At 43.7% G+C, this 24,894-nt stretch overlaps 1 protein-coding gene across 1 annotated transcript in view; it reads right to left on the bottom strand.

Moving 5' to 3' along the window:
* The window catches only part of SDCCAG8 (SHH signaling and ciliogenesis regulator SDCCAG8), a 181,024-nt gene that overhangs the window by 54,487 nt on the left and 101,643 nt on the right, over positions 1 to 24,894 (bottom strand). The window contains exons 14-16 of the mRNA XM_024576157.4: positions 16,130 to 16,257; positions 13,974 to 14,082; positions 4,965 to 5,096 (exon numbers count right to left, since the gene is read on the bottom strand). Of these exons, the coding sequence (XP_024431925.2) occupies positions 4,965 to 5,096; positions 13,974 to 14,082; positions 16,130 to 16,257 (369 nt within the window). The remainder of the gene's footprint in view (positions 1 to 4,964; positions 5,097 to 13,973; positions 14,083 to 16,129; positions 16,258 to 24,894) is intronic.

A 24,894-nucleotide genomic window follows, 5' to 3' on the forward strand; every position in this document is an offset into this window, starting at 1 on the left:
TGCCTTTGGCGCTGCATCTACAAAGTCATCGCGGTACCGAGGTCATCTAGATTGCCTTCTACAAGTTTCATTGTTCTGTGTATTGAGTCTTCTTGGGCACGGACATGGAATATCTCTCCATTTCTTTAGTTCTTCATTGATTTCTTTCATCAGAATTTTACAGTTTTCCTCATACAGATCTTATACCTATTTTGTTAGATTTATACCTAGGTATTTCACTTTTGGGGGGTGCTAGTGTACATGGTATTGTGTTTTTAAGTTTAAATCCCCCTTGTTCATTGCTGCTGTATATGAAAGTGATTGATTTTTCTATATTCACCTTCTATCCTGCAGCCCTTTTATAATTACTAGTTCCACTGGGTTTTTTGTTGATTTTTTTCACACTTTCTACACAGGGGATCATGTCACCTGTGAACAAAGACAGTTTGCTGTCTTCCTTTCCCATTTGCATACCTTTCCTTGTCGCATTAGTTATAACTGCCTAAGTGATGTTGAAAATGAGTCATGGGAGCGAACATCCCTGCCTTGAACCTGACCTTAGCGGGGAAGCTTCGAGTTTCTCACCGTTAAGTATATTGTTAGCTGTAGGGGTTTTGCAGATATTCCTTATCATGTTGGGGAAGTTTCCCTCTGTTTTTATTGTAGTTTACTGAGAGGCATTTTTAAAAATCATAAATGGGCTTTGGATGTTCTCAAATTTTTTTTCTGCACCTACTGATATTATCATGTCATTTTTCATTTTTAGCCTACTGATATGGTAGATTACATCAACTTCTTTTCAAATGTTGTACCAGCCAGGGTAAATCCTACTTGGTTCTGGTGTATAATTCTTTTTCAACATTGTTGGATTCTATTGCCAATATTTTGTCTAATTTTTTTTAATGATGAAAGGAAGTTTAAGCTTTCAGGCTTCTATTTTCAAGTACTTTTCTGAAAATAGTGCATAGTCTTAATTCCCCCAAATATGAAATGCCAAATTACATAAAAATCAATGTTCTATTTCCTATTTTAACATTTTTTAAGAATAAATTTCCTATTAGAAAAATAGAAGCCAGATTTACCAAAGATCATTCTGAGGTTCGTTTATAGTAGACATCAATTTTAAACTCATTATTGGTTTGTTACCTTTCAATCAGCAGCTTCCTGTCTTCAGTCCATGGTTTCCACGCATATAATTTAGGTAAGAAATTAGTGTAAGAAAGAAGAAAGCTGTGTAAAACTGTGTAACCGACAAACCGCCAGGATTGCTGGGGTTGGGGACGTGGTACTCGACCTGGTGGGACCACGCGAACCCCCACTCTAGGGCGTGCTGCCTCTGTGAGCTGCAGCTCTCAATGGGTCTATATTCTAGGGAAATATATGAACTAATGCTCTGTCTGAAACATAACTAGAAAAAAACGCCACTGCTGCCTTGAACATGAATTTCTGGGCTACCCCTGCGGACACCAGGAGTTCCAAACCAGCAGCTGGAAAACGTCATTTGCCTAACTGTACACCTTCAATATTCTCGACAATCAATATCTCATACTTTCCCATCTACTCCGACTTAACACAAAAAATTTCCTGTTCCGAAATGCCCGTCCCAAAACATCCTCCCACCGCCAGTCGGCGGGCCTGTCTCTCTTGCTTTCCCTTTTCCCTTTCAGTCAAATCTCATGAAAAAGAGGTTTAAATCTGCTGTTTCGGTTCTTCAACTCACACTCACTTTTCAGTCCACTTCAGTGTGGTTTCTGCTCTTACTGTTCTACTAAAAACGTTTTTCTCAGTATGACCAGTCCTGTCCACTCATTGAGCCCGATGGCTGCTTCTCTGACTTGTTAACTCTCTCAGCAGCATGTGGTCGGTCACTGCCTCTTTCCGGGAGCAGTTCCGTCCCGTAGCCAACGTGGTGACAGCGATAACATGCGCGTCCAGGCTGCACTCATTCCTTGGGTTCCTTGTCCCCAGTCTCTTTTGGCGACCTCTACTTTACCTTCAAAAACAGTGGTGTTCTCGAGGACTCAGTAAGCCCTTCTTTCTTCTTGATTTTCTCTCTGGGTAACCTCGTTTACTCCCAAGGTTTTAAGTATCCTCTATAGACTAAGGGACACTTCCGTGTGTAGCCAAGATATTTCTCCTGAGCTCAGGGCCTTACACACACCTGCTCAATGTATCCCTTCGAACACGGCCAAAACCTAGCCCTTGGTCTCATCCTGAGCCCAGACCATCTTAGCCACAAACCTGCCTCTTCTAAGTGTCCTCTAGTCCTCGGAAAGTGCCACCACTGCTCGTGTCAGAAATACGGGTGTTCTCCTTGATATGCCCCCTCTCTCTACCCAACTCGGCCAATCAATCAGCAAGTCCCGTCCATTAAACTTCCTAAATATTGCGCCAGTCTGTTCACTTTTCCCTGCATCACGGTACGGTCCCCCCAAGTCAGAGCCATTGCCACCGCTTGACTAACTGCCCCGCTAGCTCCCTGCCTGGCCTTGTGTGAACACCGTGCCCCGATTCTACTCTGAAGCTGCAGTGCTGTTTCTAAGTGCAAATTTGATCGCTTCATTCTCCCTATTTTCTGAAAGGCCTTTTAATTTCTTCCCTTATGTAATAGGCCAGTAAAAGATCTGTAATAAAAACTTCAAGGCCCCGCCTTTAGGTCTGGCCCTGGCCTGCCTCTCCAACCTCATCCCATGCCATTCTTTCCCTTATTCTTTCCACGGTTTCTTCCCTTCCCTGGAAGGACTACCTCAGGACCTTCACTTTCGGAGTTTTCTCAGGACAGGAGCTGGAAAACTTTTTCGGTAGCAAATATTTTAGGCTCGGGGGCCAGCAGGTCGAAGTCTGTGACCCAACCACTCAGCTCTGACCTTGGTGCATGGAAGCAGCCACAGACTCGGAAGGGAATGAGCACGGCCACGTTCCTGTACAAAGCGGTTGCGGGCTCAGGCACGGGTTTGACAGCTCCTGCTGTCAAAGGCCAATGGTCCCGACCCAGTCGCTGGCAGACTCGTTTCAAGTGCAATTTTCTCATTGAAACTTTTCCTGGTCAGGATCAATCCCCTTAGAAAATGTGCTTGCACCACGAAGTAGATTTCTCTTTCCTAGACATGACCGTTACTGCAATAAATTAGTCATTTATAAAACTCTGTTGTCGACCTCCATCCTCCCTGTAGGGTTGGAAGCGCTTCCAGCTTCCCTGTTAGACTGGGAACTAGATCTACTTCGCTATTTTATTGCAAGCATGTGGTGACGAGCACGGCACATACGTATAGCAATCAATAAATATTTGTTGAATGAATGAATGATTAATTTGCTCTCTGACTTTCGGTTGGCGACTTCATCTTTCTGAGCCTTAGTTCTTCATCTGGAGATGGCAGTGATAAGCTCAGCTGCTTTCCCGCTTTGTTTCGAGGTAAGACAATACTGGGAGTGTGTTTTATGAACTCTAAAGCAATACACAAATGTAAGCGAAGCGGTATTACAAAGATGCCTTCCTTGCCTGGCATGGGGGCAAATTACAGCCCAAGAGCAAATCAACCCTCTTGCTTGTTCCGCTGGCCCTCCAGCTAAGACTGGTTTTTGCTCTTTAAATGGCTGTAAAAAACAAAGATAAAATCAAAACAAAGACAACTGCATGACCCAGACCATGTGTGGCCCCCAAGGCCTAAAATAGCTTACTGTCTGGCCTTTTCCAGAAAGTTTGCTGACCCCTGGCCTGCCTGGGCTCAAGCAAACATTTTAATGAGCCAATAAATGAATGATTATTACTCTGCAAATATACCTTTAGTTTAGTGCTTTGGTGGCTGAAGTGCTCTGCCATTTTCCGACTTCCCTTCTTCTGTGCAACAGAGAGAGTGATCAGAGTGCTAAGTGGCCCCCGACCCCGAGGACTCTACGTTTGCTTTAAATTAAAACACGAAACAATAAAAGGAGCCTATAAACATTTTCATTTCCCCTCCATTAGAGCAACAGTTGGTTTTGAAACAGAGAAGGCATGGGGCGTGTGGGGAGGGGGACAGGGATGGGAGCTGGAGGCCAAGGGACCCCCCCTCCCAGGGAGGGTGACTCCTGCTGGCAGGTCTTCAGGTGCAGAGTGCGGAGGTCAGATCTATGGAAACCTCTTCACCGTGTGGTGTCAAATGCTGATCCCCTCACCCCCCGGGAGTCCATCATTACACAGAAATTATAAATGACCCATTTCCAGGAAATGATAAGGGGCTGTGTTCATAACCAAAAATACCGCACGGAAAAGGAAGGGAATTTGGGAGGCAAAGATGAAGCCTCACGTTTGAACTCGACCCCTTCATGTCACCTTGAGCAAAGTCATCAGTCTCTCTGGGCCTAAGTTTCTTCATCTGGGAGAAGAGAGTGAATATCGTTGACGCTCTTTGGTGGATGGCTATTACGAACTATCTGCTTTACCGTATTTACATTAAACTACGAAGTAGATATTATTAGCCCCAATAAGTGGATGACGAAACTGACGCTCAGAGAGTTTAAGTAACTTGCTCCAAGTAACACCGCTGGGAGGAACCAGAGAGTTTAGAGTCGAATCCCGACTCCTGCGATACCATCAGTACAACCTCTGATTAGATCTGTAACCCTCTTGGGCCTACAGCATGTTTTATCTTACAAAAAAAAAAAAAAACCATATAAAACCTGAGTTCTAGAGAACTTTCGAAATTCCTCCATATCACATTACCAACATACACCTTAGCGGTGGGTGGTTTTTCTAGTGTTCTATATTCTATGTAACTCTATGTCTTTGGAGGATGGTAAAGGTGGGATGTGCTCTGCTCTTGGCTTATCAGAAGAACAACCTAAGTGAAGGAAGCACAGATACCTAAAGGTATGAGATTCTGAGCATGGGCATTAAGCAGCCTCGTAATCACGAAGTCTATTTATTCTACAGCAATTCTCACTCTGTCTGTGACCCACATACGTTCCGTATCCGGCGCGCCGACCGCTTATTAGAGCTTCGTTACCTTTGCTTCATCATCTCGTGCAGTCTCCCGTGCTGGACGCACTGCTCCTCCAGTTCACCGTTCCTCCTCTGGAGCCGTTTCAGTTTGTCACGCGTGTACCTTTTTTCTTGACTGAGCTGAGCGATTTCAGATCTAGCGAAGTGAAAATCCAGAAATAAGCGATGTTAAAGGTTCTTACTATGAGAGCACGCTCTGACTGTATAGACTTAACATTATCTTAAACTCCATATCTACACATATCTGTGAGTAAAAATGTGTTACATACGATAAAATATTTCAGAAATTGCAAAATTCCTAGCAGAGGGATCTCTACTGTAGGGATGCAAGTGGTAGACCGAGGAAGGAATGGCAACTCGCTCTCAATGAGGTGGCCTCTCCAACGAACACGACAGAAATGATGATGACGAACCCCCTTTAAAAATGTTCATTTACTGAATATTCACTGAGTGCCCATTGTGGGCCAGCTACCATGCTGTAAAAGGCCTAATTTCTGGCCTAATTTCTACGATAGAATATAGTTTCTTTTAATTACCATGGCTAATTTAATGGCACGTGATTAAACTCATATAGTTCCAAAAGGCGTAACATTGAAAAAGGGCCATCCTCTGCCCCTTGACGCCTCCATCCAGCTGAGCAGTGACAAGTGCTTTTGGTGTTTTTAAAGCTATTTCTTGGTATTTATGTCTGTATTTCTTAATTTGCGTCTATCAATACCTCGTGTTCCAACAGTTAAGAAATTTCTGTGATTCATTTGGGTAGATGAAGATCAAAATCTTTATGTGCCCACATCTCCACCCTGTCCATGTGATTATTAGCATTTCGGCTTGTGGTTGAACTGGTATCAGTATTTATGCTATAATGACTACCTAAGTATTGGTCCTAGTTATCTCAGTGGTACGCTATGATTACATTTGTATTTGTGTACATTTATTTTCCCCAAACAGGTGGGCTTTAGTGTCGAGTGACTGAGTGGCAAGCCATCTTTTCTGATGGGAGATCCCCAATATCAGTATCTGTAATTCTTTCCGCTGTGGCCATTCTGTTTCTCAAGAAAAGGGGTCTCCAGGTTCCCGCTGGCTCTGCACCCCTGACCGCCAGTGTCCTGGGAGCTGGGTGGAAATGGAGGGCTGGGGACCTCACCTCTCAGGATGCAGACTTTCTCCTAATCCCCCTAGTCTAACTTCAGTGCCCCCATTTTTCCCAGAGCCTGCTGGTCGAATCTCTTCAGAGAGGAAGCCCCTAGTTTTCTGATTGGAGGAGGGACAGTCACCTGGCTGCATGGGGCAGGGGAGAAGCTCATTTTGGATTCAGTCCTATTTTGGATTCTGCTCCTGCCTCCCATGGTTTTCTGGAATCCTGGGAGCAGATAAGCTTGCTTCAGCTGGCACTTACGATCACCTTCCTCCACTTGGCTACGTCGGATACCATTCCCCCAGTCTTCTCTTTGTCTCTAGTTGTGATTGTAGACATCTGCTCTGGTGATGGCTGACATCACTCAGAAAATATGTTACCTTTTCAGTATCTTGGACGACTCCCTTGAATCTCAAAATTTGAAGATCAGAAAGGTGTCTGTCCAAGAAAAATTGTACCCCTGTCCTTCATTTAATGAAATATCATCCCCACTACCACCACCTTTTCACGAGGCCCTGCCTCACCCATGCCAGGGTAGAGCTGAGGCTTGGAGACTCTTGCATATTAAAATGAGTTAACAGTTGGCTTGTTTCTTGAAGTTTAAGTAAGATACTTGATGTGCAGTTACTTCCCTCCAAAGAAAGGATTCCTCTGTTAGCGGGGAGAGCCTGTTTGTTCTTCCTGGTCAAGAAAAGCTCTGGGGCTGCCAGGGGAGTTCATCCCAAGGGCCTCGCTGCCTCCCGAGGAGGAAGCAATCTCTCACTGTGAGCTCCTCTCAGCCCTCGCTTTGTTTCCACCTTGGTTCCAGGGTCACGTCAAAGGAAGCCTGCCCTGATTAATACCTTGCAGCTCTCAACGTGTCAGCACGTTTTCTGAAGCTACCTCTAGCTTTCGTGCATACATTAGCCTGTAATTTATTCCTCGGAGTGGCGCTCCGCGTCTCATCTTTCTTACTAGATTATACACGAGGGCATGAATTATCTCGTTTGCAAGCTCAGATCAAACACTCAATCTGCATTTGCTTCTCCTAATGAGAATTTACCTACATTTGAAATAGTCCAGATCAATTAATAACGACTTACATTTCTCCTCTCAAAATCTCATTCAATGGAAAAGCATTTAGGGGCAGTTTTCTGAGACAGGAATTGAGCATTCTTCCAAGACTCGTATCTCCTATCATAATATGCACTCACATAAAATTCTGAGAGGATAAAAAATGATAGTTAAACCAAACGAGGAAAAAATGCAGAAGAATATCTGTTCTTAGGTACTTCCCCAGGAAAAAAAAGTCACTTTTTAAAAGAAAAATCACAAGGGAAACATAGATTTTATAACATAAAAATATAAAACTTTTTCCAAAAAAATCACAGTGCTCACTGTAACAGTGTTTTGGGAAACAGCATTGCTCTCCAGTGCGGCGTCTGATGGAGCGCACGTATAGCGACCGGGCTGTGGGTCGCACACATTGAACAGGCCCATATCTTTGGGCCAGCCACCCCCTCTGAAGCACCTCCACTAAGGGAACCATCAGAAGTTCAGATTTCTGTGCAAAATTATTGTTATGTTATTCATAACAGTTAAAAATTGGAAACATCTTAAATGTCTTATGAATACAAATGACTCAAAGAAAATTATATTTCCAAAGTATTTAATGATATAGAAAAATGTTCCCTGGATAATGTTAAGTGAAAAAGCAGAATGCAAACCTGTATCTAGAGTATAAGCTCACTCAAGATATACATGCATGTTACATACATGGTCACATGCACATAGAAAATGACTGAAAGGAAACATGTCAATAGTTGACATTAGTTAGATGGATGGTAATGTCACAGGAAATTTTTCCTTCATTCTTCTTTGTATTTACATCCAAATGCCTTATATTGAGAGCGCCTTATCACAGGATCACAGAAATATAGTGTTATTTATAAGGTACGTAAGTATCACATATTTTAGTGCTACAATATTTTTTCTGCTTTGCATATTTTGGGGCATTTTTTTCTTTGTTTGTAAGGATAATTTGCCTACCAACTCCCAACGTACAATAAAAATTTGATACACATACATGGACATCAGTCTTTTCTCTACCGAGAGCCCACGACATATTTAATGAACTAGTTGTTTGCAAAGTTGAAAGAATAAATGCACAAGTTTCTGTGTTAGTTTGAGATTACATCTGTGGCATGATTTTCCTAGTCATATAAAAGGCTAATGGACTCTAATTCATTTCCACAGAAAATTTAGGTGCTTTCTGGCTTTCCAGAAACGTGAACTTTTCCCTGCATTTTTATACACCAGTTATGTTGGGTAATTGCATTGGCATGAAATATAATAATATTTTACTACTGTCATTAGGATTACAGTGATAATCGCTTTTTAAGAGAAAACATGACCCCTTAATTTTTTATTCTATTAGATTCTCATTTGACTTTTGGTAACAATTGTCAGAGGCCGGTATCAGTCTCCCCTTGCAGAATATAATTTTTGTAGCATTCCAACCTTCCATCTAAACAGGCAAGGGGAAAAAACTAGTTCAACCGGGTGTGTGTTCTTTACTTCAATTAAACTCACACAGTTGGATACCTACTGTTGCCAAACCAGTAATATAATTTATACATTATAGTCCACACAGTAAAACTACACTAAAAGTCATTTAACAATATTTATAACACCATAAAATCCAGTGTTAAAATATATGAACTGCAATATGTACCAAAATTATAAAATTTGTTTCTCATCATCAGTGATTAAAGCCAGGATCATTGCTCTAGCCTCAATACCCACAGCCCTGGTGACAGATTAGAATTCAAATCTTAATGATCAATTTACAATTAACAAGATAGAAGTGAAACAAATTAAACCAACCATTATATATAACGAGACCCAGTGGACTCCCATTGTTCCTCTTAATTACAAAACGCAAATCACCAATACACAATGGGCAGGGTGAGACATCAATCCACCAGCCTAGCAACCCAGAAAGCGACAATGACGGAAAAGAAAGAAGAGACACGAAACCGCGCCGCCCCCGGTTCTGCGTTCGGAGCCTGGTCTTTTCAACGTGCAAGTGCAAGTGTTGAGAGGCTGAGACCCAGCACGTGTTTGATCTCCACTGCGCAGCTGGCGGAGGCTCGCTCCTAGCCAGCGCCTAGCCCTGCGAGCCCCTCTCAGGCCCGTTTTAGATCACGCTGCAAAATACACTGCAAACATCGCACCGCTGATTCATCTCAGTGCCTGGGGAGAGGGAATGCTTCCTTCACTTTGATTAAAAAAAAAAAAATCACAGTAGCACCAAAGGTATTTAAATATCTCCACTTACCAAGTTCAAAAACACTCCTGTAACTGTTGTAAACTCTCAGAGCCCTGCGCAATAAAGATGAAAGGGGAGCTAAGGTTTACAGGAGCTACAACGGAAATCGACCAGAATGCCTGCCTGGTGCCAGTGCAAAAGAAGATGAAATTAATTCTCTTGCCTGATGGTCAAACACGAGCTATATAAAATGCACGGGATCGGCAGCTCGTTTTTAGTTTTAAAACGGGACATGCCATTTCATTCACAGACCCTGGGGTTACTGACAGTGCACAAGCAGCGTGCGAGGCGCAAGGTGCGGGAAGTACTGTGCTAATCACGATGGAGGGGTTCCAGAGAACGAAGCGACACGCACTGCTACAGTGTCGACTTGGGGAGAAAACACACACAACAGACATGCATGCACAAGCACGCACGCACAGACACCCACATGTGCACGCACATGCGTGCACGAGGGGCCTGTTTCTATGCACCTTCCCGTGAGGCTGGGGTGGAGTCTGAGTGTACAGGAGCTATGAGTCCAGGCTGCCAGCTTTCCTAGTCACTCACTCTGCATGGCTCTAGTCAAATGACTAGATCAGTGAGTAAAAAAAAAAAAAAAAAAAAAGGGAATTTTGAATAGTATGCATCCATCAGTTTAGTATGGGATTTTGAATAACATGAAACTCTTAGAGAAATGTCACTAGCGAGAAAAGGGGAGCAATAAAAACCAGCTTTTAACTGTTGGTAAATACAAAGTAAATACACCTACTTGCAGGGGAAATTTTACCGTAGTACTCAGACGCAAACCTGGATTAAAAGTACCATATGCTTTAAATAATTATTTTGCAGACTGAGCTTTCATGATGACAATTCTTTAGAAAGCTCAAAAAACTGCAAGCTCTCCGCACCTCAGAGTGCAGGGGAAACTACGTATCCCCAAAGTCTGGTAGGGTGTGTGGAGGGTTAGTCCTGGACGGCTTCTCGAGGGCTTGATATGTTTATAACTTGTACTTAAAAAGAAACACGCTGAGCCCTTCAAGTTTTATGGGTGGTTTCAAAGCAGAAAGCAGTATTAACATGCAATGTTAAATTTTGCACGAATTTTGAAAATTTCATCATCTGTGTAGAGCCGGGCGAGGGGGTGGGGTGGGGAATGAGGACGGATTAAGAAATTTAAGAGTAAACAATAAACAAAACCCTGAAATCACAATTCGCCTTGAGTATTGCTTTCTTGTGCGACCCAACTTTATGAAGTTTAGAAGCCCTTTCGAGCTTTAACAATAATAAGGAGCAATTTATCGAGGGGTTACTATTTGCCAGGCCTTAGTTCGAGATTAACTTGTGAAGTTACAGGAGATGCCTATTCAGTTCTTCAGATTTGCAGAACAAGGCGTTGGCCAGTGCAAGACCTGAGTCACAACCACGTCCACATTTTCCTGAACCTGCTTTGCCTTTAATATAAAGGTGTTCATTGTACTATATCTGCGCTCTCTCAGGAAATGGCACGCACACCCTGGCACAAACAGTAATGGCTAGGTGAAGTGACGTCCAAGTTGCCAGCCGAGACCCTTAAAACAATGCCATCGGTGACAACTTGAGAGCAACTGCCTACTTCTGCGTCCTGCACTGTGTACTAGGTGCTTTATGTCTGTATGTGTGCCTCTGTCTGTCTCTCAAAATGGCTAATTCCCACACCAATCCCGAATATGGTTTTAGAAATGCGCTTAAAGATGAGAAGCTGAGGTCTGGGGAGATTAGGCAGTGCGCCCGAGGTTCACGAAGCTCAGTGGCCGAGTGGGATTCAAACCTAGTTCTTTCTGAATTCCAAGGTGTTTTTTACTGCACCTTGGCCGTGCCATCAACAGAGAAACATGTTGCATCCAGAGTCAGATCGAGATACAAGGGTAGCACCACACTGCTTCATTCATTCAGTTCGTTCATTCACTCATTCATTCCTGCATGCAACAGGTGTATATTGAGTGCCACTGCGTGTCAGATAAAAAGGAACACACTGAATTGACAAAACAGTGGTCGAGAGCTGGAGGAATCAGAAGCAAGAGGAGAGGTGTTGAGGTTCAAGTTCACTCCACCAGCACAGGGCAAGTTCACAGATCTAGAGCAGGATGAAGGGGGTCTAACCGGACAGGGCACAGGTAAACCCAGGCTCACAGGTTAACCCTCACCTGCCAAGTATACCCACTTCTCCATGGGAATTTAAAGATTAATTTCCCCCCCAAACTCCCCCATCCTAACTACTTCGGCCTGGATTTTCTTTAGTAGTAGATTTAAAATATTGCACTTATTGTAAGCAAGAATCAGAGGCTTTGGAGCCAGAAATACCGAAGTTAGGACTCCAGCTCTCCCACTTAGCAGCCATTGAACCCAATGAGGACTGGTTTCCTTGGCTGTAAAAGAAGAATGTAATTCCTGTGTCCAGCTACTGTGAGAATTAAATAATATATATCAGGCACACAGCACCCCTCTCTGTTTTATCCACTTCACTTTCCTAAATTATGCCTCCTTAGCAAGCAAGATAATTAATCAATTGCAAAGCAACCTTAAAATAATATAGTGTTATAAACCCCTGATCAATATAATTTTTTCTTAGATTATATAATCCAGTTTGTTTGGATGCACGTGAGGCAAATCAAATATTTCTGGTTAGGAATAGCTACTGTTGATATTTTATGAGTCTCTTTCAAGACAAAATGTGGGTTTCCTTGCCAGAGTTCCTGAAAATATCTGGTATTGTGGCACCCTGAGCTTTTTCTGTACCCAAACAAAACATTTAATTAGTATTGCTATGAAGGAGCAAATATCAGGCATGTTCTCAGTGTTTATAGGGGCCTCTGCCTCCTTGTGAGCAGAAAGAACTGGATTCAAAAGCCTTCTGTTTCCCCAAAAGTTTCAGAGATGGGATCTATTGGCTCAGACAGCTTATTGATAGAGGAAGCCAAGGCAGGACTCAGAGCGATCTGAGGCTCTGGTTCACCCAGAGATTCTTTCTGAAGGAGACACCAAAGCGGTAGGTGTGCTTGTGTGCCAAAGTGCTTGCTCTGTGTCGATCTGAGTGAGCTTCGGAAAGATACAAAAGACAAACTATACAGGTTATTTTTTCATTAGGTGATAGTGTAGTGTGACATTTGCTATCTAGCTAATGAGGTGAATGTAGCCCGTTACAGTTCAGTCAAAGGGTTCTGTCCAATATGGTTCATCTGCCAGAGGAACCCGCAGGTCAAGTGCATGTCTGAGCTTATGCAGTTATGTCAGAGCTGAGACGAGAACTCGGGCTTCTTACAATTTAGATTATAAAGTAACTCATTCACTGAGATAATCTAATTAGAAAGTGTGCAGAAAAAAAATTCCTTAAGATCCCAGTCAGTGGATTTATAAAAGAGTGGTGTACAGACAAAATGCCTGATGGCTATTTTATTAAAATAAAACAGTTTTATAAAAAGAAGGAAAGGATGGTTTTAGTTCATTTATTTCAAAGTATCATCTTTTGTTTTTGTACATGTACATCATCTATTATAACTTGGCCTAAAGATAGCGTTTGTGTGTTTATAGCCAAAGAGAACTGCGCTAATAGATTAAATGGGCTACATGTATCAACACAGGACTTTAAAACAGCTTGATTTATCTGCACCCTTTATCAGAATAATTGCTGTCTTGGCCTTTGAGTTCTGAAATTTCATAATTTTCCATCTTAACCCTTAAAAAAAGTCCAATCACAGCATGTACACAAAATCACGAAAAAACACCAAGGTTCTATATGGACAATGAAGAAAATGTTCATGCAGGGAAAACATTTTCACAAGAAGCACATCAACACGTACAGGAGTCCCCCTTATCCACAAGGGGTATATTCCACAGCCCCCAGGGGATGCCTGAAAAAATTGTTCCTTCCTGTACATACATACCAATGATGGAATGTAACTTGCACACTAGGCACAGTGAGAGATTAACAACAATAGTAAAAGAGAACAATTATAACAATGCACTGTGATAAAAATTACGGGAATGGGGTCTCTTTCGCTCTCCCATCTCTCAAAAACCCCGTATTGTACCCGGCTCGCGTTTTCTCCTAAGGGAGGCCTTCGCAGCTCCTGTCTGGTGGGCTCGCATGGCAGCACCTCTGCGTCTGCGCCGTGGGGCCATCAGGAAGTAAAATAGGGCGCCTGGGACACATGCACTGAGGGACCTTGCAGCTGATTTGGTAACGGAGAGGGCTACCAAGTGCCTAAGGGGCAGGGTCACATACAGTTCAGACAGGGCTGGATGAAGAAACGACTCCCGTCCCAGGTGGGACCGAGTGGGGCTCCTCCAGATTTCACCACATGGCTTGGACCTGCACACAATTCAAATCCGATGCACTATTTATTTCTGGAATTCTCCATTTAAAGTGTTCAGACCATGGCTGACCACAATGAACTGTCACACAGCAAAAAGTGAACTATGGGGAAGGGGGGACGGCTGTATCTCGTGTTAACATTTGACTATAAAAGAGCAGAAATGCTGTCTTTTAGGGAAAAAATTACAGGATTTAAACAAACAGGGCTCTGAAAGTATTATATAATATTACCTACCTGCTCTTTTTGGAGATTTGTTCCAGTTTCTTGGCTAACGTACAGCACTCTTCCTTTAACTTTGTCAAAAATGTATTCTGGGAGGTCAGCAGCGAATACTGTTCGTTTTCTAGAAATAACAATAAACCCCCAGCAACATAAGATGTTTATGGTTGCAACCCTGCAGGGCTTCCATATGCAGAGTGGAAAAAGCACATTCCCCATTAGCTACCAGGTCATGGTCAAAGTCCCAAGTCACCTGGGAAGACACTGAATCTTGTGAGACATTTATTTTTAGAATATTTACTCACCACAGACATTTTTGATCATATAAGCTTGGTGTAATGTTTTAACATGTTAACAGATCATCCAACACCATAGTAGAATCATACATGCTTACAATATCTTGTCATGGGCAAGCTATTAGATTTTATTTTGACAGTTTCACTATAAAGTGTCAAAACTTATTATAATCAGATAATCAAAAACTAAGGTATTGAGTAACTCTGTCCTATACTATAATCCATGCTTCACGTTTCACGTTTGCTCACATATTTCATTACCCCCCAGGCGGGCACATACTTGTCTGATGACAAAGGTGAAGCACGTGATTTGATTTCATTGTCAATGGTATGAGCTTCAGTGAAGACCTGGTCAAAGGAATTGAAGACAGGGTGGTACTTTTGTGCAACATAAACGGAAGCGCCGTTGAGATGGTTTTGACAGTCGCATACTCTTATCTCGCTCAGAGATCCGAATGCCACAATTGCCAAGCTGCTGCTTATAAACAATAATTTAGCCTATAATTTCCTCCTCTCTTTCGTGAACAACATCTAATAAGCCTGGTGAAATTTCATTTTTTTTCTGGCCAAACGCTGGTAGAAGCAAGTCTCTAATGAAAGTGCTGGAGCGAATTACAAGTCAAAATGACAGTTGCCTCTTTATCAGTGAAGAGATTACTTAGTGAATTTCACTTTAGCAATTTTTCACCTGCAACGTAGGACAAGCAGGACTTTCTTACCAGGCCATCAAACGTAGCATACATCACAGGATGTGAAAATGACGTTCGAGTGTAAGGCCCTTTATTTCTTTTCCATTTTAGCAAAAAAAGCATAGAGCACACACAAGGCAAAATGAATTAAAGCACTAAAAAGTAAGCAACGTCTTTCTGGAAGAGACGGGATCAATTAAACTTTTGTTTTAATAGGACAGTCAGCCGCGAGTATGTGGTGTGGAATTATAATGAGCGATACGGCCTTGTTTTGACTGACACTGCCTGAGCACACCCAACTCAGAAGTGAAAAGAACTACATAATGCTCCGACTGAACACATCAAACTGCCTATTTTCAAAGTGCATTTTACTTTCAAATGAAAGGTAAGGAGTTACTGGCCAACTCAGCCTGCAGAATGGCGCCAACGTGATGAAAGATGGCAGTTTTTAGCCAAGCCTGCCAGCTGTGGTCAATGCCTTGTATTAGCGAATTTTAACAGCAGTTGTGAGAACTTGAAGAATGCAAAGGATTAAACATCACTGTCGACTGGGCTGGGGGAGGTGGGGGCATCATACAAATGCTAAAAATGTTCGAAGCTGCAAAGATTAAATAAAGGAACATATCAATTTGGAGCCACTGAATTACATCCAGCTGCGACAGTGAATTAAGGACCGATTAATGGCTAAAGCTTTTCTCCAGTTTGGATGCTGAAGCAAACTCATTAGGCTTTTAGAGGAGCTATAATGTGTGTGCTGCGGGAACTGTTCAATGCTATTCAGGAGACTTTAACTGTAAGCTCAGAGCATTTCCCGCAGAGCTTCTGATGCTATTTTCTTTATATAACATGTGTGCCTGAAAACCCAGCCAAAAACAAGCCCTTTGTTTTTCTACTTTGTTGTGGTCTCTCTCAGCTTTACGTTTCTTGAACACAGGTAAATAAACTCATAATCCAGATGGTGCAGCAGATGTGAGAGCAGCACTCTGAAATCAACAGACAGTGGGCAATACTTTCCATTTTCTCTTCTAAACGCTAACTAATATGTAATTCGGAATCTCCGGTGTAGTTAGCATCTGCTCCCTTCGGCCAGCCAAAGGTTACAGGTGTTCCTGATGTCATTTCACAGTAAGGCGTGGGCCTGGCTCGGGAGCCCGCGCCCCGGCTCTAATCTCTCCCCACCACCTACCAGTTTTGTCATGCTGGGCCTCCATTTGCTGTATCTTCTGTGTCAGCTCCTGCTCTCTTTGCCGGGCCTGAAGGGCTTGGGCCTTTGCTTCGTTGCTAAAGCTCTGCTGAATGCTCTCTTTTTCCAGTCTACAAAGCAGAGAGGAGACAGACAGAAATTGTCTACAGATGTACGCGCCCCCATCATTTCCCCTGCAGACCACAGAGAGCTGATATGCAGTAATTGTTCAGCAAAAGAAGACATCGGTCTTTCCACTCACCCCCCTCTCCAGTCCCCATTTAGGGGGAAAATCCAAAGGACCTTGCATACAATGTTAGATACGTACCATAAATCCAAATGGACTAAGGATGCAACGTTAAAAATCGAAAAGTAATGTACTTTGTAACTTTAAAACACAAACTCCTTCCGCTATAACATTCTTAATACCACTAGTGAGTCTCTTCTCTGATGACTGGCGAGTATTTCCCAAAGATTCTGGAGTTACGGGAATAGCACGGCTCCATACACCCAAACTGAAATTCTGGAAACGAAGCTTTGAAAATCGCCTCTACTTTTCCTCCCAGACTTAAAACGGAATCTCCAATATAATGTAGGAGATACTATCTACAGGCAAGTAAAGGATTCTGCAGTACCACATGTTAAATATTTTCACACAATGGGTCATGTAATGTACATGTGTGTGTGTGTATATATGAATATGAAATGAATAACTTCCCCGGCACTTCATCATAAAACCCCTTTTTCGGTCACACTAGAACTGCAGGTGAAGGAGCTTGCGCAGTCAAAGACACTACGCCATCCCACTGTGACTGGATATCGACTCAGCCCATTGGGACCCGATCGATGGTCAACATCCAATCACAGTGAGTCCTGAAGAGGGAGACTTGCTGAACACCAGAACCTGCAGGAGGCGAAGGGCCTCCCGCCGGCGGCACTGCGGGCGCGCACACTGCGGGCGCGCACACTGCGGGCGCGCACACTGCGGGCGCGCACACTGCGGGCGCGCACACTGCGGGCGCGCACACTGCGGGCGCGCACACTGCGGGCGCGCACACTGCGGGCGCGCACACTGCGTTGGTTCGTCATGCTCTAAATAGGAGCAAGTGAGACAAGGGTTTCCTCCAGCTCACTGGCTCAGCTCTTTCTAATCCTGATCCCCTTGTGGGCATTTCTCATCCATGCTGCTTTAGTTTACTAATTGAGATATTTACTGCCTTGCCTTTGCCAAACTAAAAATAAACAATTCCATAAAGCTATCACCACTAGTCTACGTACCGCTGCGGAACTTCAAGTCGCTGGCTTCTAATTATAAAGCAACATAAGGAAAGCCTGCATCGAACTTGGTCAATGCATGTGGTGATGTCGTAGTGTAAAATTCCCGAATGAAAATACACCCACACCTCACTCAAATGGACCCGTCAGGGGTCCACGCTGAAAATGTGAAAAAAGGTCCCTTCTGGTGCTTCTAATAACGACACCCCCGTGGATTTGCTCCAAGGTCTTGCCTGAGACTCAGTTCCAAACTGGTGTATCACAACAAATAGACACTCAGACTGGGCACGCTTTGCCTCCCTAGTCCCCCGTGTATTTCTGGCCGTGGGTCATTGCGTGTCTTTTTGTTTTCCTGGGATGTCTCCCCCCACTCCCTTTACCACCCCCTCCCCAGACCCTGTCCATCCCCCTTTAAGGCCTGCTCAAAATTCTCCCCTTCCATTTCTTTTCCTAAATGAACTATTCTTTTTTCAGTAACCTCAATATATGTTGTCACATGTTTACATCCTACTAACACAGCATTATCCCACTTTAGTTGTTGGCTTACACATCTGCCTTCTTTGGCGTCTTTGTCTCTCTGTTCCCTGTACTTGGTACACAAGGTGTGGGCAGAGATTGTTTACTGAGTGGACATTCTCACACCCTTACCATACCGGGAAGGTAGGCTGCGGTCTCTGCGTGAAGCTGGAGAATCTGCTCAAGTCTCAGATGCACAGGCACAAATTTTTCGGTCACGTTAAAACACGCCGCCTAGAAGAGATGGCTCTAGTTGCCAGCCGGGGACCACGCTGCTGATCGAGTCAGCCCCAAAAGAGCACTGTGGACCCTTTCCATGAGTGACATCCCCACATCAGACCCAACGTAGAGCAGGGGATGCAGGGAGGGAGATCCCAGGGCTCTGAGGTCCCTAACAACTGGGTGGCCACACAATGCATTGTTCAGAACCAATACCCGTTGGAGAGTGAAAAGGGGAATGATTCATAGTAATACTGAGACGACAGGCATAATGGGGACTGTCCTTTGCAACTGGGGCTGATGTCCCCCACATAAAGGGATGGGCAGCCTCACCATCCATTTTAGCGGGAGAAGCTGCCTAATCACTGACACCCTAAGCTCACTGGGGAGAAAGAACCGTGGCCACTGTGGCTCTCCTGACACAACAGTTTAAAAGAGCGTGCTACCAACAAATGTTGAGTTACCCATCAACTTCCGTTTCTTTCACTCTGTTTAAGAAAACACACGTTTTATTTTTCACGCATGAAAACTTGGTGTATTTTTCTCTCCTACCTCCTGCCTCCTTCCTCTCCCTTCCCCCGGTGTTGTCTTCTCCCCTTGCAGGCTCTTTAGTAGGGCTTTTCATAAAATCTTAGACTGTAGAACCGAAGGGGAATCAAAGGTGTTTACTCAAATCCTCTCATAGTACAGTTGGAAAAAAAAGAGGATCCTAAATAATTAGAAGTCTGCTCAAAGATCACATTGTCAGCGATGCACAGGCAGAGGTGAGGTTTGAAACGCTGTGATTCAGGGAAACTTATTTTATGAACCCTCCAGGGGGAGCGCAGTAATGGATTGAAAGAATTCATTAAAACCACTTAGGTATCCAAGGAAGAGATTAGAGAAAAATCCAAATGAACACAATTGAATATTTATTGTAACTCTAGTGTGCGAAAGACAATCTGCTAGGCACTGGGTCGCATAAAGATCAAGACAGCATAGTCCTTGCCCTGGAAGGGAATTCAAAGTGGCAAAAGTAGAAGGTAGGAGGTGAAATACACCCAAGGAAAGGCGGAAGGGGAAAACTACCAAAGCATAAAAAAGTGAGAGGTTATTTCCAGCTAGGTTTAAGAGACTCATAAAGAATAGCTGAGCCAGTTTTCCCAACTGGTTTTCATTCAGTTCTCAAAACGCGATGACCTCATTTAGCCAGATCTGTGGTTTCCCATGTTTTATAAATCAGAATGAAAGCTTTGGGGGCAAAGAACTTCTTGGTCGTTATTAAAATGAGACTGAAAGATTTATTCATAATGGCGAAGAACTGGAAACAACCTAAGAGTCCACAAACTGCTAAATGGATAAACCAATGGCAGTCAGTGTAGCCTCACAAAGAAATACTCTCAAAGGCCGCGATACAAAGGATCGAGCTCCTGTTACCTACAACACAGGGATGAACCTCAAAAGCATGGCCTTAAAGCAGCCAGACACCGAGGACATACTGAGGATTTCATTTATGTGACATTCTAGAAAATGACACGCCAGAGTGACGGATCAGCGTGGCCGGGACCTGGAGGTAGGGGACAGGCCCAAGGGAACTTTCCGTGCTGATAGAGATGTGGCGTACCGTGATTATTATGCTTAAAACTATGTACTTGTCAAAATACATTTCACTGTACACTTACAACTATTGATTTTTATGATATTTAAATTTACCTCAGTAGAGCTGTTTTTTAAAGGAGTAAATACACTAGAATGGGAACGTCTACCCTTTCCTCCAAGTTGGCCTGTCCCCTGCGGTCACACGGGCTTGTGTGGCCCACGTCAGTGTTTCTTGATGACAGCTAAGAGTTAAAAGGAGTAAACAAGCCCTGGAGAGGCCTCAAACATGGGCTAAGTATACACAGAGGGCCAGTCCCTCCTCTTTCCAATTGCACGTTTGGTTGATTATATTTTCTAAAAATGTCTACAATATTACCATCCCGTGAAAAAAAGGGGACTGAAGAATAAACCTGGTATTTCGGACCCTCGGCTTTTCTCCATCATTTATTACTCTAAATCTCGCTATCTTAGACACACCCACTCTGCAGAGCAAAAGCGACTTCTTAAAAAGACTTCGGGGCACGTGTTTAATTTTACAGCTACATTAAAGACTACAGTTGCTGATGGTCCTGAAGTGCGTCAGTGCATCTGGGACGGACACGACCTAAGTCTCAAGTCTAACCCGAGAACAAGGCCCCGGGAGCGGTGGAACCGAGTAACCAGCCCTACCTGCCATGTTTCTACTCACTTTTCACGGGGGACTGAAGTTCCGGTGCTGGGCATACCACTGTTTTGATTAAAAGAAGGCTCCCTTTTAAAGCACAATACAAAGAGCTTTGTGCCTGTGGCATGCTGATGTGACAAAACTGAGGAGGAGGTTTATAACATCCGAGAGCCACGCATGCCGGACCTGCAGGGAAGCAGCAACAGGGAGGCCCAGGGGGCTGTTGTGAGCCAACACACGTGAGGACCACGTGTCCTAATGTTGGGGATAACACCTTTGACCCCTCGGTTAACATCATCTGTGCGCCGGACATTTAATAATTGGTCTCCGGGGTAGGGGGGGAGGAATGTTCATTTAGCGTATTTGCCAATTTTCAGTGTAAATACTTCTCCCATGGCCAGTTTCAAGCTACCAAGGTGTTGTCACTGGTCACAGAGCTGGGAACAAACGTAGACAACTGGCTTTCATGAGCTAGTGTCCCTGGCACATGGCTTCTCCACTGCAGAGTTATCATTGCCCTGTTCGTACTCAGGGAACAGGTAACTGGTTGGGAGATGCTAAGACCGTCCTATTCCTCACCAAACTCTCCCCCACCAGTGTTACATCTAATGAGGACTTTCCCACTGTAGCATTCTTTCTTATTCATGAGTTAATATTGTACGGAAAGGAAGAGCTTTGCCCTTTCTCTTACTGATTACGTTATTGATATCAGGAGTCACGGATTTTATGTCCAACTCATCCTATATTTGGCCAGTGGGAACCACTCAAGCTGGCTCCTATATGGTGTATCTCTATTATTCTTGTTCACTTCCTGGCTTTCTGTCTCCACAAGATGTTCCAGGCTCATCTTACTTGCTTATTTATTTTTCAATCACAGTTTGCATCCAATAGTACTTTGTACGGGTTTTAGGTGTACGGCACAGTGTTAGACAGTCTCATCTGGGACTGTCCTTGCACCAGTCTCGGAACCAGTATTTGTCCAAGGAGCTCGTGTGCTTTTGAGTGGAGAATGGTATTTAGAAACCAGGTTTTGTCGCTAGGTGGTGCTCATTGCTACTGAGAAGTCAGCTTTGTGGTCGCCTTAGTAGACACGGCCAGGGTGTGAATAGACACATAGATGTCTAAATACAAATATCTTTCTATATGTGTTTATAAGAACATATACATATGCATTTACTCTGTTTCCAGTTCCAATACAACAGCACAGTGGAACCTATTCTCCCCTCTTTCATAACTAACTTCCCTCCTCCACAGGGAGAAACTTGGCTCCCATTACCTTCAACATATTTACTCACTTACTCAGACCCAGAAAACACAGCAAGTACTTTCAAAATTGCTCACCTACAATGGAAAGCAAATCTACTCATAACTAGAATTAAATATTTGCTCACAGTTTTTTTTTCAAATGCATACATCATTTTCAGTTGGTTTGCTTTGTGTTTTGGGAAAATTACGTCTCGAGAGGAGGTGGAGTACAGTGGAAATCTCAGAGCTGGGGGTTCGGAGTCGGGCCTCTCTCTCCTGCTGACCCATGTGACCACGGACAAGTAACATTGCTTTTAACCCTGGGGCTCTTCATTCGAATCGGACAGAAAAAAGTCCTGTCCTAGAGGGCTAATATTATTTATTAATGTTTACACTAAGCTCTTTACATGTAACCCTTTACTCAACCCTCACACAACTCTCTTACAAATGAGGAAGCCGCCTAGAAAGGTGATACAATTTGTTCAAAGTCCCCCAGTTATCCCTGAGGCCCACCTGACTCTAACTAAGGGTCCACAGTTTGAATTTCTGTGCTTCAGTCTCTTACTCGGTCAGGATGTGGAGACGTGAGAGAAGGTTGAACGGTAACCAGAGTCTTATTTCCGTTATCTGCACGTGTGTGTGTACGTGGCCTTGAATACCTACACTGCCCCTCCTGACCCCCAAATCCCAAGTTAGCTCTCCTCCTCCCCATTTCTCTCATATGTTATTGGGTGATTTCCTCCTACACTGACGTCTCCCTTTAATAAGCATACTGACCTTTCCAAAATCACTGAAAGACTCACAAATACCTCTCCTCCCTCAGGGAGGTCACAGAGTCCCAGGGCAGATAAGGTGTGCATGTCTTGCCTGGAATTGAAGTGCCTGAAGACTAGAAACCTTTGCTTTGATCACTGATGTATCTCAAGAGCCTGGAATGGTGCCTGACACACAGTTGTGTGGTCAACAAATATTTGGTGAATGAATGAATGAATGAATGAATGAATGAAGAACTGTTAAGAGAAAGTATTAAGAATCTTTACAACTATAAGCATCCTCCTGTCTACTAATTCAAAGAAGAAAATGGGATAATTCCTATTTCAGCCAACAATTTAATTTATTATTGTTATCGATGATAAAATAAAACCAACAGTAAAATTAGTAGAGAGCACGACGTCTTCCATGTCTGAGACACAGATCACATAGTTCTTTACTGCTAAAGGGGCTTGTTCTCGTAGGGGGCCGATGTGGAGATACTGGGATGGAACTAACAGGGCCAGAAAAATACAACAGGACTTGGGTTCAGTAACCCCTACTTCCTCAAATATGCAAAAAATGTAACGGCATCATACATATTTCCAAGAGCGTTTCTGTTTGCTTCACTGAAAAAGTGTGTCAGAATTTTAAGCACAACATTGAAAGATAAGTTATCAGACAAAAGCAGAAGCCACTTCTAGGAAAGGAAGCAGAAATAGAAAGGAGGTCAACTTCTTTCAAAGAATAAACACAAAAGAAAGGAAATGACAGAAACCTCCCTAAAATAATTTTCCCTCAAACAATGTTCTCTTACAGCATCTCCAAAATAATTTGAAAACTCTTGAAGACGTGCCTGACCAGATACCACCAGCTTCCATTACACCTTCTGTACAATTCGCATTTACTTAAAACAAAGCCTAGCTCTTACCATCTCACCCCCCACGTGCCTGTGCTTCCTAGTTTCCAAAGCACAGTCAGACTCGCTGACCTCCCTATTCTTCACAACAACCTGGTAGGTCAGGGAGATGGAGCGGGTATCTCTGTTTGACAGGCGAGGCATCTCAAGCTCAGACAATAAGAGATTTGCTTGATGCCACACAGCTAGTAGGACGGGAACAGCCAGAACAGAACCCGTCTTGTCACTCCCAGTTCAGTGTCCTTTCCACTCCATGGCCTCTCATGAGGGGTCCAGTCACACTCTGTTGGCCATCGTTCAACAAATGCTTAAACACCACTTCGTGCCACACACAAAAGAACGGGGATGCATCAGTATACAAGACATGGACCATAGCCACGTGTTCGAAAAGTTCGCCGTCTAGTAGAAGAAACAGACGAGAAAGAACCGCTAAAATTCTACAACATTAGAATGTAAATACTGAACTAGGGCTAAATTCCTGCCATAGCACACAGGGGGACCGGACAGGAGTTAGAGAATAGCTAGGTACAGTGACAGACGACTTCAGGAAGCTTAAAAAATTCGAGGCTTAAAATGGGGTGTAATTAGCCATCGAAGAATGAGAGGAACATTGTTACGAGTGACGTAGCCAACGGTGCAAAGATCGGGGAGGACGGGGAAGCAGGTGCCTCTGGAAAATTGCAAACGGTGCTGGCACACATGGAGGGGTGAATATATATGTAGTGGGGTAGAAGCAAGCAGTTGGTGGAGGGGAGACTGAAGGAACATGGGACTGGAGATGTAGGCAGAAGCCAGAACAGGCAGCTATTTTTAAGGACTTCATCCTGAGGGAAATAGGGAGCCAATGGAGGGTTTGAAGCAGGGGAGTGTTGTGATCACACCCGAGCTTTAGAAAGATCACTCTGGCTGAGTGTGGGGAACAGATGGGGAAGGGACAACATTAGAAGCAGGGAGAGCACTTATTACTACAGCAAGAGCAATTGCTGTCATTGTTTCTTAGAGGTAGTGGGTACCACAGGCAGATACCGAGACTGATCCGTCATCCAATACACATTTCAGCAACTTTCAGCCTCACCGTGTTTTGCTGGCTCAGAGGTATCCGAGGCACTGAGTGAGTGTATGGAGCAAAGTTCCTGTGGATGATCGGGCCCTCCTATATTCTACGTAACAACTCCATGGGCCCAATTCGCCAGGCTGAAGAATATAATAAATTAGATCACGATTTGGCCTTTGCATCCTCATATTGTCAAGATATTCATATTTTCCATCTCTGACTTTTCTGTGTAAGCTGGCCACTTCTGTCCATCCAGGCCTTTCCTCTCTGGAAAATATCCGTGTATCGGCATATTCCCACTAGTTAGTGTTTCTGATGAGTGACATCAAATTGGACATCAGTAGGGTGCTCTTTACTACGTAATGGCACTTCCGTAACCTGCCAAAGGGCGGGGCACGCACGCGTGACTGTCAAACTGCAGTGCAAGTGACTGAAGGGGCTTCTATCCTGTTATTAGCATGTTTTTGAAATTAATTTCTAGGGTCCATTACTAAATGTGGGACGTGGGGGTTACTTCGTGGCTCTAAATTTATTCAGAAATGTGCTAT

Source organism: Desmodus rotundus, chromosome 10, assembly GCF_022682495.2.
Source record: "Desmodus rotundus isolate HL8 chromosome 10, HLdesRot8A.1, whole genome shotgun sequence".
Classification (NCBI taxonomy): domain Eukaryota; kingdom Metazoa; phylum Chordata; class Mammalia; order Chiroptera; family Phyllostomidae; genus Desmodus; species Desmodus rotundus.